General features: G+C 48.2%; 2 protein-coding genes across 3 annotated transcripts; both read left to right on the forward strand.

The window, feature by feature from the left end:
- The first annotated feature begins 916 nt into the window (after nucleotides 1-916).
- On the forward strand, nucleotides 917-8,327 carry LOC106901577 (vacuolar protein sorting-associated protein 33A-like). 2 transcript variants are annotated; one of them, XM_014964427.1, is made up of 9 exons: nucleotides 917-1,129; nucleotides 1,235-1,362; nucleotides 2,464-2,653; nucleotides 3,479-3,595; nucleotides 4,294-4,468; nucleotides 5,156-5,349; nucleotides 7,092-7,218; nucleotides 7,404-7,471; nucleotides 8,021-8,327. In XM_014964427.1, exons 1-9 carry the CDS (start codon nucleotides 917-919, stop codon nucleotides 8,183-8,185), a joined length of 1,377 nt encoding a protein of 458 aa, XP_014819913.1. In that variant the 3' UTR covers nucleotides 8,186-8,327. The 2 variants fall into 2 exon arrangements, 1 of the variants encoding a protein (XP_014819913.1); XR_001414328.1 differs by lacking the exons at nucleotides 7,404-7,471; nucleotides 8,021-8,327 and adding an exon at nucleotides 6,470-6,588.
- On the forward strand, nucleotides 8,251-16,132 carry LOC106899228 (vacuolar protein sorting-associated protein 33A). The gene is made up of 11 exons (XM_014960970.1): nucleotides 8,251-8,254; nucleotides 8,526-8,752; nucleotides 9,578-9,694; nucleotides 10,394-10,568; nucleotides 11,256-11,449; nucleotides 13,192-13,318; nucleotides 13,504-13,571; nucleotides 14,121-14,258; nucleotides 14,648-14,785; nucleotides 14,953-15,121; nucleotides 15,696-16,132. Exons 1-11 carry the CDS (start codon nucleotides 8,251-8,253, stop codon nucleotides 15,887-15,889), a joined length of 1,551 nt encoding a protein of 516 aa, XP_014816456.1. The 3' UTR covers nucleotides 15,890-16,132.
- Nucleotides 16,133-17,107: the final 975 nt, after the last annotated feature.

A 17,107-nucleotide genomic window follows, 5' to 3' on the forward strand; every position in this document is an offset into this window, starting at 1 on the left:
CCAGCCTGACCTTGAATGTTTCCAGGGCTGGGGCATCTCTCACCTCTCTGGACAACCTGGGCCAATGCAAAAAATTTCTCCTTTGTATCTACTGTAAAAATTCCCTCTTTTAGTTCAAAGCCATTATCCCTCCCTTGTATCTACTGTAAAACTTCCCTCTTTTAGCTCAAAGCCATTATCCCTCGTCCTATCGCAACAGGCCCTGCTAAAAAGCCTGGCCCCGTCTTTCTTTCAAGCCCCCTTTGGGTACTGGAAGGGGCTCTAAGTTCTCCCCGGAGCCCCTTCTCCAGGCAGACCCCCTAAATCTCTCAGCCTCCGCAGCGTTTTCGCTGCCGCCCGGGTTGACCTGGTGCCCGCCAGAGGGCGCTGTGCCGCCAGCGGGAGGGGGTGGGGCTGCCCCGTGCCAGCGCGCCGCCGCCCTCACACGTCATACGTCACGTGGCGGGCGGTGTCACGTGAGCGGGGGGGAGGCAATGGCGGCGCACCTGAGCTCGGGGCGCGTCAACCTGACGGCGCTGCGCGAGGCCGGGCGCCGCGAGCTCCGCGAGTTCCTGGACAAGTGCGCGGGGTCCAAGGTGAGAGCGGGGCCGGGGGAGAGGACGGACGGACCGACGGACCCATTCACCCCCTCACACCCCCCCAGACCTCCTCACAGACCCCTCATCCCCACACAGACCCCCTCACAAACCACTCACCCCCCCACAGACCTCCTCACAGACCCCCCCTTCTCCAGGCAGACCCCCTAAATCTCTCAGCCTCCGCAGCGTTTTCGCTGCCGCCCGGGTTGACCTGGTGCCCGCCAGAGGGCGCTGTGCCGCCAGCGGGAGGGGGTGGGGCTGCCCCGTGCCAGCGCGCCACCGCCCTCACGCGTCACACGTCACGTGGCGGGCGGCGTCACGTGAACGGGGGGAAGGCGATGGCGGCGCACCTGAGCTCGGGGCGCGTCAACCTGACCGCGCTGCGCGAGGCCGGGCGCCGCGAGCTCCGCGAGTTCCTGGACAAGTGCGCGGGGTCCAAGGTGAGAGCGGGGCCGGGGGAGAGGACGGACGGACCGACGGACCCATTCACCCCCTCACACCCCCCCCTGACGGGGCCCTTCGGGCTGATCGCGCAGTACTCACTCCTGAAGGTAAAGGCGGTGGGCAGCGGGGGGTGGCGGGGCCTTGTCACCAGTGGGTCCCTCCCCCGGTGGGTCCCTCCCCCACGGGCAGCTAACGGCCTTGTCTCCACACAGGAACATGAGGTGGAGAAGATGTTCACGCTCAAGCCGGGCCGCCTGCCACCGGCGGACGTCAAGAACATCATCTTCTTCGTCAGGCCCAAGCTGGAGCTGATGGACATCATCACTGACAACGTGCTCCGGTGCGGCGGGGGCGAGGGGTCGCTTCTCAGGGCTGTTGGGGTCTGTCCTGTGCGGGGACAGGTTTGGCCTGAAACTTCTCTGTGATTTGTCACTTCTGGGCCCAAAAACGGGGGGTGGTGGCTCCTCGGGTGGTGGGGCCTTGTCACTGGTGGGTCCCTCCCCCTTGTCTCTGCGCAGGAACATGAGGTGGAGAAGATGTTCACGCTCAAGCCGGGCCGCCTGCCGCCGGCGGACGTCAAGAACATCATCTTCTTTGTCAGGCCCAAGCTGGAGCTGATGGACATCATCACCGACAATGTGCTCCGGTGCGGTGGGGGCAAGGGGTCGCTTCTTGGGGCTGTTGGGGTCTGTCCTGTGTGGGGACAGATTTGGCCTGAAAGTGCTCTGTGGTTTGTCACTTCTGGGCCCAAAATGGGGAACTACGTGCAGCGCAGGCACCAGAACTGTGAGGGTGGTGAGGCACTGGAACAGGTTGCCGAGGGAAGTTGTGGCTCTGTGCAGCGCAGGTACCAGAACTGTGAGGGTGGTGAGGCACGAACAGGTTGCTCAGGGAAGTTGTGGCTGCCCCATCCCTGGAGGGGTTCAAGGCCAGGCTGGATGGGGCTTGGAGCAACCTGGTCTGGTGGGAGGTGTCCCTGCCCAGGGCAGGGGGTTGGAACTGGATGATCTTTAAGGTCCTTTCCAACCCAAACCAGTCTATGATTCTATGAAAACTGCAGCGTGGCCATTCCTGGGGCTGGAGTCGGAATGTGAGGGAAGGGAGCGGTGGGTCGCTTTGGCTGGCGATGGAGAGGGGTGTATTTCTCATTAAGATGTGCATTCCCTCTGATTAGCTGGAATGAGTCATGCTTTGATTGATCCCCCTCTTCTGAGAACCGCAGGGAAGCAGAGTCACCTTGTCCACCCGTGGCTGTGGCTGTGCATGGGGGGTGGGTAAAAAAAGCATTCTGAAACACAAAGCTGGGGCTGGAAGTTGGCAATAATCACCAAGCCCAGTGTTCCCATCTCCTCTGAATTCAGTGTCCCCAGCCCCTGGGCTGCACCCGTCACCTGCCCAGCTGAGTTACCGTTTGCTGTGCTCCTGCCTGTGACTCTTCCAGGGAAGACAGAGGCCGCTCTCCCCAGAGGGACTTTCACATCCTCTTCGTGCCGCGCCGCAGCCTGCTCTGCGAGCAGTGGCTGAAGGAGCAGGGCGTGCTGGGGTCCTTCATCCACCGGGAGCAGTACAGCCTGGACTTGATCCCCTTCGACGGAGACCTCCTCTCCATGGAGTCTGAGAGCGCGTTCAAGGTAAGCACTTGTTTCGTCTTTGAGGAAAAACGCTGTGCATTTTTTGTGTTGGCTGTTGGTGTTTGGTACGGAGGCTCTCAGGGGGTTTGCTGATGACCCACGCAGAAGGGAAAGGCCTTGCAGAACAAATGTGGCTTGATCCTGAGTGCTGAGCTGAGCCTGAACTTCTCAGAGTGCTTTCTGAAGGAATAGTCACTACCCCAAGCTGCACCCCAGTACCTCCAGCTTTAACTGCTGGTGTTATTTTCACAAATCGAGCATCCATGAGGCTTGAATACTTAGTCATTACAAACAGCTTAGCACAGTTTGTGTCAATGTGTGGCTGAAGAGCCATGTACAAGGGTGAGCACTGTACCCTATGCTGCACCCCGAATTAGCAGCTGCCACATACCAGCTGTGTACCCTGTTTTCTCAGAATGCTGCGTCTGGGGACAGGAAGGTTGGAGAGTTTCTTTGGCCATCTCTGCCTGATTAAGCGTAGCCCAGAGGACACGTCAGGGCTTGCAGCTGCTTGTCGGCAGCTGTGCTGAGGTGTTGTGCTCCCAGATTGGCCTAATTAGAGGGAGAGTCTCTTCGCAGTTGCGTTCTGGCTTTTTTAACCCCTCTGCATCAAACTGGGAGTAGCATGTAGGGTTCAGAAGTATTACAGTGTCTGGTCTGATCAAGTGATTTGATGTACAGCATAGATAAGGTCCATATTTGCCAACAATCATAGCTTTTCCTCAGCCTATGTCTGCTCTGAACTCTTCATATGGACCACGTTCAGCTGGGGAAGCAGCTGTGTTGGATCAAAACCTTCCATCGGGAATCCTTCTTCTTGTTTAGGAATGTTACCTGGAGAGCGACCAGACGAGTCTGTACCACGCGGCCAAGGGGCTGATGACGCTGCAGGCTCTCTACGGAACCATCCCGCAGATTTTTGGGAAGGGGGAGTGTGCCCGGGTGAGGCAAACGTTGCTGCTTAAAAACTGCATCTTGTTCTTTGGAACTGCTTTAAGGAGTGTTTGGTTAAACACATCTGTGGGTTTTCAGAATCCAGTCATGGACCCTTCTTGTCATACTGGAATTTTGGGATTGTGGCCATTGGTCTTTGTCATCTCTGGCCAAAAGAACAATCTTTGCTGTTCCATAAGCCTTCCTGCCAGGAGGATTTATCTGATTTTGGATGCTTTTTGCTCATAGATGCTCATACCTTTATGTTTTCAGCAGTTCTTATTTCTGTGGAGTTTTAACTGTTGGTTATCTGAAGGGCTGAATAAAGCAGGAAATATGTAACCTTCTGCTCATGCCTTTGCTTTTTCATCTCTCCCTGTAACTCACTCTTTTTTCTTCTCTCTGAATGCCCTGTGGTTTAATTGGTACCTTTTGTAATGAGGGAGAAGCTTGAGATGAACCCAGTGCTTCGGCCCCAGTCACTGTCTTGCTAAGCTGCAGAGAGCAGCAGAGAAGTACCTTTTTTTTGGTTGTTTTTTTTTTTCTGGTCTTGTCCTCCCCTGATCTGTCAGCCGGTCTGTACCTCTTGCCATTCTCCTCCTTTACACAGGGCTGCACCCCATACTTGCATGTGCTTGTAGGGCCTAGAAGTCAAATCTGTCTGCAGTGGCCTGCGCCATAACCAGACTAACGTGATTTATTTTCAGCACGTGGCTAATATGATGATCAGGATGAAGCGCGAGTTCCCTGGAAGCCAGAACTCGATATTTCCCGTCTTTGACACCCTCTTGTTGCTGGACCGCAACGTTGATCTGCTGACGCCGTTGGCTACGCAGCTGACGTACGAGGGGCTGATAGATGAAATCTATGGAATTCAGAACAGTAAGTACTGCCGGGTACGGGGGGTCTCTGGCTTGCTGGAGGGGGTTAACGTGTGTCAGGTGGGTTTCTGCTTTGCTAAATGACTGTGAGGTGGGAGCTGCTCACCTGAACTCAGCTTGGGTCTGAAGCATCCCATCGAGATCAGCTCTGGCTTTATTCTTGCCTAGGAAGGGGTGCTGGGTTCAGAGCATGGTTACTGAATGGGTGTATTTTGGATGTTGGCTGGGTGCAGCCATGGGGACACAGAACACAGCGTGGGAGGAGAAACGTTAAGAGTGTGCCTTCACCCTCCAGCCTGACTGGCTCGTGTGCCACACCGAGGGGACAGGAACAGTTTGTGAAAGGCTATCCAGAGCGCTCTCCTGCTCTTCAGGAGGTAGTGTGAAAAACTCCAGAGAGGCATTTACAGGTTTTAATCCCTCCTGCTTACTGAAGACTGGCTGGAAGGCTGCCTCCAAACCTCTTTGGTAGCTGGGTAGCTAGCACTTGGGTTCTGATCATGTATGTGTGCATATATCCCTGGGTCCCTGGGTGAGACTCCCCTTAATTATCACATATGCACTGAGTCATTTGGGCATTTATATTAGCTTTACTGCTCAGAACTGCTCAGGGGACACAGCTTGCTTATCTTAACTTAGGGTGGTGAAGTTCCAGTCCTTATAATGGTTATTTCTCTGCATTTGGTAGCTTATGTGAAACTCCCTCCTGAGAAGTTTGCCCCGAAGAAGCAAGGTGAGGGTGGGAAAGATCTCCCCACAGAACCCAAGAAGCTCCAGCTGAACTCTGCTGAAGAGCTGTATGCTGAAATCCGGGACAAGAACTTCAATGCTGTGGGGTCGGTGCTGAGCAAGAAAGCCAAGATCATCTCAGCAGCCTTTGAGGTGAGGCCTGTATCCGACTGTGCATCCCTTGGGCATTCTTGTCGTCAGGTAAGTCACAGCCTGCATTCAGCTGGGCTGTGACTGGCAGCGTGTGCTGTTGCCATGGAGTAATCCCCCAACCAGAAGAAAAGCAGGTAGTCTTCAGAAGCTTCCCCAGGCTGTTCCTCTGCCCTGGGATGAGATCAGCTCCACTTCAACTGTTCTGAGTAGGTGTTGGTCAAATCTCCTCTTAAGAATCCTGTAGTAACGCAGATCCTCTCTTCTCCCCATCTCTGTTCTGGGGCTTTTCCTATCCTCACTGTTAAAAGCTTGTCTTGTGCCAGCCTAAACCACAATTCTGCTGTGTGAGCCCATAGTTCCCTTACTAGGAATTGCTTTCTTCAGTCTGCAGAGCAGCCAGGTGCTGCTTCCCTCTGCGAGACGCCAAAGGTTAATTTTAGTGTACTGATCAATTCCACTTTGTTGTTGCTGTTTCCTGTTAACTGAAAGGTCCTTTTCCCTCTGTATTCACTGGCGATACAGAGAAAAGGCTTTAAGAAATAAAACTCCAGAATGTACGTTGATAGAATATTGTGGCTGGCATAGAAAACAGCAGGAGGCTTGACCTGTAAATTCAAGCTCACCTATCACCTTAGGCAAAGCTGGAGAGTGCTATGGGATGGGTTGTGTTTGTGGTTTTGTTTGAAAACATCCTGTTGATGATTCATAAAGGAACTGAGCCCCCATATCTCTCTTTTGAGACTTTGTGGTTATTCTCGATAGAACTTGTTACACTGATTATATTTCCTTATGTTTTTTTCTTTGCCTCTTCACTTCTGCCACATTTAAGACAAGGTAACGGTGCTTTAACTGAAATACCATGTGCTCAGCCTCATCTCTTAGTAAACGTCTGTTACTGCAACATTAGTGCTGAAGGTGCTAAAGATGGATTATTCATACTGGTTGTTAAAAAAAAGAAATTTAAGAAATTGTCAGCAGTAATAGGTGATAATGAAACAGCAGCACACTGGCAGCAGAGGACTTCTTAAATTGCAGGCTTCGTCATTATCACTCTCCTGCCTGCACTTGTCCATTTAAATCCTTCACATATGAGTCAAATTATTATTATTTTTATTCCAAGTTGCAGCAAGAGGCAAGTAGCCCAAATGAAATACAGACCTCTGGACTGCTCTGAGAGTTGAAATCTGCATTGTGCTTCATCAGTTCCTTGCTCAAAACCTGGGACGTTGTTACAGCCAGGTACAGTGACTGGCAGGCTTCTGCTTGCGAGGGACACAGACCCTGCCAACCCAGTTCCTCAGCACCTTTCACTACTGCTTTGAGGAGAAATGTCCCCTATCTCTGACTGCGTTTGCCTACAGCTCCATGTTTACTGGCAGCTAGCAAAGTAATTCATCTTTGCATGAAAAAAAGTAGTTTTGCTGGTAGGGAGACTGAGGAGGAGATAGTGATGGCTGAAATCAGACAAAGGTGGAGAAAAGTGATTGGCAACACTGGTATAATGGAAAAAAAATACAGTCTAATGATCCTGTTATATTATGTCCTGCCTCTTCTAATGATCAAAGTGGTGTTACTCATAATGCTCTGACTTTAGTGTAAGCATTTAAAGGCTTTTGTCTGAGCGGTTGCATATCTCTGGCAGTATCTGCTGTTGCAGTGAGTAAAGTCTTTTTCATGATAAAATGATCTAGTTGATGTTATTAATCTGAACAAGACCTAACCGAAGCGATGGACTTCTTTAGGAAAGACACCACGCGAAAACGGTTGGAGAGATTAAGCAGTTTGTGTCACAGTTGCCACACATGCAGGCAGCAAGAAGTTCTCTAGCAAACCACACCTCCATTGCAGAACTCATCAAAGACATCACCAGTGAGTATCCATTGAATAGTCTTTCTGACTGATTTCAATATAGCGAGATGCAAGGCAGCTTGATGGACATCACTCAGCTTGGCAAAAATTGGCTGTGCTCCATCCAGTGCATCTCTGCTGAAATGTTAAATGTACAAAATACGCTGTCAGTTGCTATTGTATTGATTTTCATTCTTTTCCCAAAGCATCTGAAGATTTCTTTGATAATTTAACAGTGGAACAAGAGTTCATGTCTGGCATAGACACAGACAAGGTAAGTAGATAAAGACAATTAGTGACTCTTACGTCTTCAAAAAAAATCAAACTTATTTCTCTGGATCTTTTCCTTTTTTTTTTTTTGAGGGAGGAGAAATCTGATCTAGATGATGCCTGTCTCCTTCCAGTGTAAAGGTTGTGAGCTCTCACATGTGTCTCCTGCACATTTGCAGTTTTTTTCCAAGTGACACACATTGCTGAGTGTACGTGGAGATGATGCTGTACCGTGTGCTTTGCCAGGCTCCAGTTGTCTGTCGTTGCCTGTAACAGATGTGTACAGCTGGGGTGCTTTGACTTTACAGGGGCACCAAGTGCTCTGAGGGATCAGTGAAAGATTGAGGACCATTAATCAGAATTTTTTCAGTGCATGAGACAAAGTCTTGGCTATTGCCTGTAGAACAGACACGCTCTAGAAAGACCTGAGGTGGAACTAGTGCTGGATCACTGTTTACAGATGGTCTTGAGCAGATCTTTCTAGATCTTCTAGGTACTTTAACAGGTCACTAAATAACAGGTTATGTTTTGGTGTTTTGTTTTTTTTTAATAGGTTAACAATTATATTGAAGACTGCATAGCTCAAAAACACCCGTTAATCAAGATCTTACGTCTCGTTTGCTTGCAATCTGTGTGCAATAGTGGACTGAAGCAGAAGGTTCTGGACCATTACAAAAGAGAGATTCTCCAGGTTGGTCTGTACCTTTTGGATCAGTAAATTTCTGAGAGAATCCACATGGAAGCCTCAGCTCTACACCACTTGCATTCTAGAGAGACTCATCTATGGGTAGCGTTGACCTCCAGTGTGTACAGACAGAGCACCGAGGCTTCTCTTTGGGCTGATAGCAATGACTCAGGAGGTGCTTATATGTGTTTTAAAATAGAGTCACCTTGTCCACCTGTGGCTGTGGATGCGTGTGGGGGGGTGGGTAAAAAAGCATTCTGAAACACAAAGCTGGGGCTGGAAGTTGGCAATAATCACCAAGCCCAGTGTTCCCATCTCCTCTGAATTCAGTGTCCCCAGCCCCTGGGCTGCACCCGTCACCTGCCCAGCTGAGTTACCGTTTGCTGTGCTCCTGCCTGTGACTCTTCCAGGGAAGACAGAGGCCGCTCTCCCCAGAGGGACTTTCACATCCTCTTTGTGCCGCGCCGCAGCCTGCTCTGCGAGCAGTGGCTGAAGGAGCAGGGCGTGCTGGGGTCCTTCATCCACCGGGAGCAGTACAGCCTGGACTTGATCCCCTTCGACGGAGACCTCCTCTCCATGGAGTCTGAGAGCGCGTTCAAGGTAAGCACTTGTTTCGTCTTTGAGGAAAAACGCTGTGCATTTTTTGTGTTGGCTGTTGGTGTTTGGTACGGAGGCTCTCAGGGGGTTTGCTGATGACCCACGCAGAAGGGAAAGGCCTTGCAGAACAAATGTGGCTTGATCCTGAGTGCTGAGCTGAGCCTGAACTTCTCAGAGTGCTTTCTGAAGGAATAGTCACTACCCCAAGCTGCACCCCTGTACCTCCAGCTTTAACTGCTGGTGTTATTTTCACAAATCGAGCATCCATGAGGCTTGAATACTTAGTCATTACAAACAGCTTAGCACAGTTTGTGTCAATGTGTGGCTGAAGAGCCATGTACAAGGGTGAGCACTGTACCCTATGCTGCACCCCGAATTAGCAGCTGCCACATACCAGCTGTGTACCCTGTTTTCTCAGAATGCTGTGTCTGGGGACAGGAAGGTTGGAGAGTTTCTTTGGCCATCTCTGCCTGATTAAGCGTAGCCCAGAGGACACGTCAGGGCTTGCAGCTGCTTGTCGGCAGCTGTGCTGAGGTGTTGTGCTCCCAGATTGGCCTAATTAGAGGGAGAGTCTCTTCGCAGTTGCGTTCTGGCTTTTTTAACCCCTCTGCATCAAACTGGGAGTAGCATGTAGGGTTCAGAAGTATTACAGTGTCTGGTCTGATCAAGTGATTTGATGTACAGCATAGATAAGGTCCATATTTGCCAACAATCATAGCTTTTCCTCAGCCTATGTCTGCTCTGAACTCTTCATATGGACCACGTTCAGCTGGGGAAGCAGCTGTGTTGGATCAAAACCTTCCATCGGGAATCCTTCTTCTTGTTTAGGAATGTTACCTGGAGAGCGACCAGACGAGTCTGTACCACGCGGCCAAGGGGCTGATGACGCTGCAGGCTCTCTACGGAACCATCCCGCAGATTTTTGGGAAGGGCGAGTGTGCCCGGGTGAGGCAAACATTGCTGCTTAAAAACTGCATCTTGTTCTTTGGAACTGCTTTAAGGAGTGTTTGGTTAAACACATCTGTGGGTTTTCAGAATCCAGTCATGGACCCTTCTTGTCATACTGGAATTTTGGGATTGTGGCCATTGGTCTTTGTCATCTCTGGCCAAAAGAACAATCTTTGCTGTTCCATAAGCCTTCCTGCCAGGAGGATTTATCTGATTTTGGATGCTTTTTGCTCATAGATGCTCATACCTTTATGTTTTCAGCAGTTCTTATTTCTGTGGAGTTTTAACTGTTGGTTATCTGAAGGGCTGAATAAAGCAGGAAATACGTAACCTTCTGCTCATGCCTTTGCTTTTTCATCTCTCCCTGTAACTCACTCTTTTTTCTTCTCTCTGAATGCCCTGTGGTTTAATTGGTACCTTTTGTAATGAGGGAGAAGCTTGAGATGAACCCAGTGCTTCGGCCCCAGTCACTGTCTTGCTAAGCTGCAGAGAGCAGCAGAGAAGTACCTTTTTTTTGGTTGTTTTTTTTTTTTCTGGTCTTGTCCTCCCCTGATCTGTCAGCCGGTCTGTACCTCTTGCCATTCTCCTCCTTTACACAGGGCTGCACCCCATACTTGCATGTGCTTGTAGGGCCTAGAAGTCAAATCTGTCTGCAGTGGCCTGCGCCATAACCAGACTAACGTGATTTATTTTCAGCACGTGGCTAATATGATGATCAGGATGAAGCGCGAGTTCCCTGGAAGCCAGAACTCGATATTTCCCGTCTTTGACACCCTCTTGTTGCTGGACCGCAACGTTGATCTGCTGACGCCGTTGGCTACGCAGCTGACGTACGAGGGGCTGATAGATGAAATCTATGGAATTCAGAACAGTAAGTACTGCCGGGTACGGGGGGTCTCTGGCTTGCTGGAGGGGGTTAACGTGTGTCAGGTGGGTTTCTGCTTTGCTAAATGACTGTGAGGTGGGAGCTGCTCACCTGAACTCAGCTTGGGTCTGAAGCATCCCATCGAGATCAGCTCTGGCTTTATTCTTGCCTAGGAAGGGGTGTTGGGTTCAGAGCATGGTTACTGAATGGGTGTATTTTGGATGTTGGCTGGGTGCAGCCATGGGGACACAGAACACAGCGTGGGAGGAGAAACGTTAAGAGTGTGCCTTCACCCTCCAGCCTGACTGGCTCGTGTGCCACACCGAGGGGACAGGAACAGTTTGTGAAAGGCTATCCAGAGCGCTCTCCTGCTCTTCAGGAGGTAGTGTGAAAAACTCCAGAGAGGCATTTACAGGTTTTAATCCCTCCTGCTTACTGAAGACTGGCTGGAAGGCTGCCTCCAAACCTCTTTGGTAGCTGGGTAGCTAGCACTTGGGTTCTGATCATGTATGTGTGCATATATCCCTGGGTCCCTGGGTGAGACTCCCCTTAATTATCACATATGCACTGAGTCATTTGGGCATTTATATTAGCTTTACTGCTCAGAACTGCTCAGGGGACACAGCTTGCTTATCTTAACTTAGGGTGGTGAAGTTCCAGTCCTTATAATGGTTATTTCTCTGCATTTGGTAGCTTATGTGAAACTCCCTCCTGAGAAGTTTGCCCCGAAGAAGCAAGGTGAGGGTGGGAAAGATCTCCCCACAGAACCCAAGAAGCTCCAGCTGAACTCTGCTGAAGAGCTGTATGCTGAAATCCGGGACAAGAACTTCAATGCTGTGGGGTCGGTGCTGAGCAAGAAAGCCAAGATCATCTCAGCAGCCTTTGAGGTGAGGCCTGTATCCGACTGTGCATCCCTTGGGCATTCTTGTCGTCAGGTAAGTCACAGCCTGCATTCAGCTGGGCTGTGACTGGCAGCGTGTGCTGTTGCCATGGAGTAATCCCCCAACCAGAAGAAAAGCAGGTAGTCTTCAGAAGCTTCCCCAGGCTGTTCCTCTGCCCTGGGATGAGATCAGCTCCACTTCAACTGTTCTGAGTAGGTGTTGGTCAAATCTCCTCTTAAGAATCCTGTAGTAACGCAGATCCTCTCTTCTCCCCATCTCTGTTCTGGGGCTTTTCCTATCCTCACTGTTAAAAGCTTGTCTTGTGCCAGCCTAAACCACAATTCTGCTGTGTGAGCCCATAGTTCCCTTACTAGGAATTGCTTTCTTCAGTCTGCAGAGCAGGTAGGTGCTGCTTCCCTCTGCGAGACGCCAAAGGTTAATTTTAGTGTACTGATCAATTCCACTTTGTTGTTGCTGTTTCCTGTTAACTGAAAGGTCCTTTTCCCTCTGTATTCACTGGCGATACAGAGAAAAGGCTTTAAGAAATAAAACTCCAGAATGTACGTTGATAGAATATTGTGGCTGGCATAGAAAACAGCAGGAGGCTTGACCTGTAAATTCAAGCTCACCTATCACCTTAGGCAAAGCTGGAGAGTGCTATGGGATGGGTTGTGTTTGTGGTTTTGTTTGAAAACATCCTGTTGATGATTCATAAAGGAACTGAGCCCCCATATCTCTCTTTTGAGACTTTGTGGTTATTCTCGATAGAACTTGTTACACTGATTATATTTCCTTATGTTTTTTTCTTTGCCTCTTCACTTCTGCCACATTTAAGACAAGGTAACGGTGCTTTAACTGAAATACCATGTGCTCAGCCTCATCTCTTAGTAAACGTCTGTTACTGCAACATTAGTGCTGAAGGTGCTAAAGATGGATTATTCATACTGGTTGTTAAAAAAAAGAAATTTAAGAAATTGTCAGCAGTAATAGGTGATAATGAAACAGCAGCACACTGGCAGCAGAGGACTTCTTAAATTGCAGGCTTCGTCATTATCACTCTCCTGCCTGCACTTGTCCATTTAAATCCTTCACATATGAGTCAAATTATTATTATTTTTATTCCAAGTTGCAGCAAGAGGCAAGTAGCCCAAATGAAATACAGACCTCTGGACTGCTCTGAGAGTTGAAATCTGCATTGTGCTTCATCAGTTCCTTGCTCAAAACCTGGGACGTTGTTACAGCCAGGTACAGTGACTGGCAGGCTTCTGCTTGCGAGGGACACAGACCCTGCCAACCCAGTTCCTCAGCACCTTTCACTACTGCTTTGAGGAGAAATGTCCCCTATCTCTGACTGCGTTTGCCTACAGCTCCATGTTTACTGGCAGCTAGCAAAGTAATTCATCTTTGCATGAAAAAAAGTAGTTTTGCTGGTAGGGAGACTGAGGAGGAGATAGTGATGGCTGAAATCAGACAAAGGTGGAGAAAAGTGATTGGCAACACTGGTATAATGGAAAAAAAATACAGTCTAATGATCCTGTTATATTATGTCCTGCCTCTTCTAATGATCAAAGTGGTGTTACTCATAATGCTCTGACTTTAGTGTAAGCATTTAAAGGCTTTTGTCTGAGCGGTTGCATATCTCTGGCAGTATCTGCTGTTGCAGTGAGTAAAGTCTTTTTCATGATAAAATGATCTAGTTGATGTTATTAATCTGAACAAGACCTAACCGAAGCGATGGACTTCTTTAGGAAAGACACCACGCGAAAACGGTTGGAGAGATTAAGCAGTTTGTGTCACAGTTGCCACACATGCAGGCAGCAAGAAGTTCTCTAGCAAACCACACCTCCATTGCAGAACTCATCAAAGACATCACCAGTGAGTATCCATTGAATAGTCTTTCTGACTGATTTCAATATAGCGAGATGCAAGGCAGCTTGATGGACATCACTCAGCTTGGCAAAAATTGGCTGTGCTCCATCCAGTGCATCTCTGCTGAAATGTTAAATGTACAAAATACGCTGTCAGTTGCTATTGTATTGATTTTCATTCTTTTCCCAAAGCATCTGAAGATTTCTTTGATAATTTAACAGTGGAACAAGAGTTCATGTCTGGCATAGACACAGACAAGGTAAGTAGATAAAGACAATTAGTGACTCTTACGTCTTCAAAAAAAATCAAACTTATTTCTCTGGATCTTTTCCTTTTTTTTTTTTTGAGGGAGGAGAAATCTGATCTAGATGATGCCTGTCTCCTTCCAGTGTAAAGGTTGTGAGCTCTCACATGTGTCTCCTGCACATTTGCAGTTTTTTTCCAAGTGACACACATTGCTGAGTGTACGTGGAGATGATGCTGTACCGTGTGCTTTGCCAGGCTCCAGTTGTCTGTCGTTGCCTGTAACAGATGTGTACAGCTGGGGTGCTTTGACTTTACAGGGGCACCAAGTGCTCTGAGGGATCAGTGAAAGATTGAGGACCATTAATCAGAATTTTTTCAGTGCATGAGACAAAGTCTTGGCTATTGCCTGTAGAACAGACACGCTCTAGAAAGACCTGAGGTGGAACTAGTGCTGGATCACTGTTTACAGATGGTCTTGAGCAGATCTTTCTAGATCTTCTAGGTACTTTAACAGGTCACTAAATAACAGGTTATGTTTTGGTGTTTTGTTTTTTTTTAATAGGTTAACAATTATATTGAAGACTGCATAGCTCAAAAACACCCGTTAATCAAGATCTTACGTCTCGTTTGCTTGCAATCTGTGTGCAATAGTGGACTGAAGCAGAAGGTTCTGGACCATTACAAAAGAGAGATTCTCCAGGTTGGTCTGTACCTTTTGGATCAGTAAATTTCTGAGAGAATCCACATGGAAGCCTCAGCTCTACACCACTTGCATTCTAGAGAGACTCATCTATGGGTAGCGTTGACCTCCAGTGTGTACAGACAGAGCACCGAGGCTTCTCTTTGGGCTGATAGCAATGACTCAGGAGGTGCTTATATGTGTTTTAAAACATGTAGATATGGAGAGGTTTATATCATTGCACTTTTTACTATTACGACTTAAACACTCTAAATAAGTTACATTCTAGAGAGATCTTAACCAAAAAACTATTTTAAACAAACATCTTTGCCTTTTTTTTTCTTTTTTTTTTAAACACACTTGTCATGGATTATTGTTGTGGTATTAAAGGCAAATTTTTCATATTGCAGACTTATGGCTATGAACATATATTGACCTTAAACAACTTAGAAAAGGCTGGACTCCTGAAACCTCAGACAAGCGGTAGGAATAACTACCCAACGATCAGGAAAACCCTGCGCTTATGGATGGATGATGTTAATGAACAGGTAAAGATGCTCCCCAGCAGAGAACGTTATGTCTAACAATACAGAATTATGTGCAGCAGGAAAACCTTCATCTTTTATCTGTATTTTACTTTTTTTTTTTTCTATGGTGCTGTTTTTCAGCGTGAAGTAGCACTCACCTATTGCTCACACTCTGCTCTCTCCTGCAGAACCCCAACGATATCTCCTATGTGTACAGCGGCTACGCTCCCCTAAGCGTACGTCTGGCACAGCTACTGGCTCGGCCGGGGTGGCGGAGCATAGAGGAGGTTTTAAAGATGCTGCCGGGTCCCCATTTTGAGGAGAGGCAGCAGTTACCTACTGGCCTTCAGAAAAAGCGTAAGTTTTGCTTTGTTTTCCCATTTTTTAAAGGGAGATGGATCTCTGTTAGGCTGGAATGAGGCAAACTGAAACCAGGGCTGGTGGAGTCCTGGACATCTCCCTGTCCCACAGCAGTATTAGCTCTACCTAACCCATTTTTGACAGATAGCTTTCTGGCCTCTTTAAAAAGTCCAGTCATATATTGAGCCTGCTATTAATGCACAGCACCATGTGCACTGAAGGTACAATAGAGCTGTACATTTGTTTACCTTCTCATCAGAGTACTAAAATTAACCTTACACTCTGATTTTAATAAGTAACATTACTTAACCAAGAGGGTCAGCATCACTCTCCCAGTATTAAGCCTTACAGAGGCTAATAGCAGATAGAAGCACATTCTGTAAAGACTCCAGAGCTGGCAGTAGTCTGCTTTTCTGGGCCCCAGGCTGGTATTCTGCCCCATACGTTTCTCCTCAAATTCAGCTGCTATCTTTATTTTAGGTTTAGGTCATTTTGAGTTTGACTGACAGCTGATGGATAGGAGGGGTAAAAATAAAGCTAAGACAACCTGTACATTTCTCTGAATGCACAGGTCAACACGGCGAGAACCGAGTCACTCTGGTGTTCTTCCTGGGAGGTGTGACATACGCTGAAATTGCTGCACTGAGATTTCTGTCCCAAATGGAAGATGGAGGCACAGAGTACGTCATTGCCACTACAAAACTGATCAATGGAACAAGCTGGATCAAATCCTTGATGGAAAAACTGGAGCCTGCCCCTTTTTAGGGTCTCTGGCCAGAGACAGTAGAATTGAGAGGCCCTTTGGCACAGGCACATCAGCTTCTGGTCTTCTGGAATGACTGCCTGAACATCAGAGAAATGGTGACAGTGAAAGAAGCTCTCCTGAGACCAGCTCATGATGCAGTTACCCTCGTCCCCCTCTGCACTGGGTTCCTACTGTTTGTGGAACATCCTACTAGACAGGCAGTGCTGAAAGGCACTAACAGGGAATAAACAATGGGAGAGAGATCTTGGCTTGTGGTCTGAATTGGCAAACAAGCACAGGGGGAGCAGGGATTTGCCCTGGTCCTTCTATTTGGCAAATTGCTGCTTTTTTTCCATCAGTTTAGTTTTAGTGGGAGATGTGATTGTTTCTGTTTACCTTCCTAAGGTGCTGAGGAGGCAGGATGTTTCCCTGTCTGTTTTTCTCTCTTTGCTGCCTAATACATTCCATTAGTGCACTGTGTCTGTTTGTGTTAGCGATCTGTGCTCAGCTGCACCTCCGCTGTACCCAGGGTTTGGTTTCCTGCTCATCTTTCTGATGAAGGCCAAGGAACTTGTGCTTCCCCAGAGGCAAGGGCCAGGCCACAGTAGCTACATTTTCTTACAGCCTTGGAAGCTGAGAGTATAATGGGAAGAGAACTGATGTAAAGGAGAAGCAGTAACTTTTTTACTGCATAGGTTTAGAAACTTCATGGCTCTCAGGCATCCAGAATAATCCACTTCCAGGACCTGCTTAGCCTGCACTGTACTGTAACAAGCTGTTATGGGTAGTTGCCTGGAGGCCATGCTCAAGTCCATTGTCCTGCACACTTTGGCCAAGGTACTTACAAGGTACTTACAGGGTTTTCTACAATAGCAGCTAAACCTTGAGCTATCCACACGCGTGTCAACAGCACTGACTGAATACAACCAGCTGCACCCAAACTACAAGGGACATGCTTGAGCCTTTTACTTCAATAGCTCTCTGACGGGACTGGTGGTGTGTGGCTTGTTTATATGCCCACCTGACTGTGGAAAGCTACTCCACAGGACAAATTACATCAGTGTGTCAGGAGCTTATGTTTGAAGACACACAGACACTCCCCACATGGAACTCTGGACAAAAATAGCTATGTCAGTGACCCAGTAAACAGTGGGTTTAAAACAGACGCTTTTTTCACCCCCCTGTTCAGTTTATAAATTGTGGTACTTGCTGCCACAAGCTGTTGTAGAGCTCAAAAT

This window comes from Calidris pugnax, unplaced genomic scaffold, assembly GCF_001431845.1.
Source record: "Calidris pugnax isolate Ruff unplaced genomic scaffold, ASM143184v1 scaffold32, whole genome shotgun sequence".
NCBI lineage: Eukaryota > Metazoa > Chordata > Aves > Charadriiformes > Scolopacidae > Calidris > Calidris pugnax.

Coding starts and splice junctions, on each gene's coding strand:
- LOC106901577 (XM_014964427.1), top strand. CDS start 917: ATGGCGGCGCACCTGAGCTCGGGGCGCGTCAACCTGACCGCGCTGCGC. Junction 4,469..5,155: donor AATCTATGGAATTCAGAACA/GTAAGTACTGCC, acceptor TGCATTTGGTAG/CTTATGTGAAACTCCCTCCT. Junction 7,472..8,020: donor CTGGCATAGACACAGACAAG/GTAAGTAGATAA, acceptor TTTTTTTAATAG/GTTAACAATTATATTGAAGA.
- LOC106899228 (XM_014960970.1), top strand. Junction 8,753..9,577: donor AGTCTGAGAGCGCGTTCAAG/GTAAGCACTTGT, acceptor CTTCTTGTTTAG/GAATGTTACCTGGAGAGCGA. Junction 11,450..13,191: donor TCATCTCAGCAGCCTTTGAG/GTGAGGCCTGTA, acceptor GGACTTCTTTAG/GAAAGACACCACGCGAAAAC.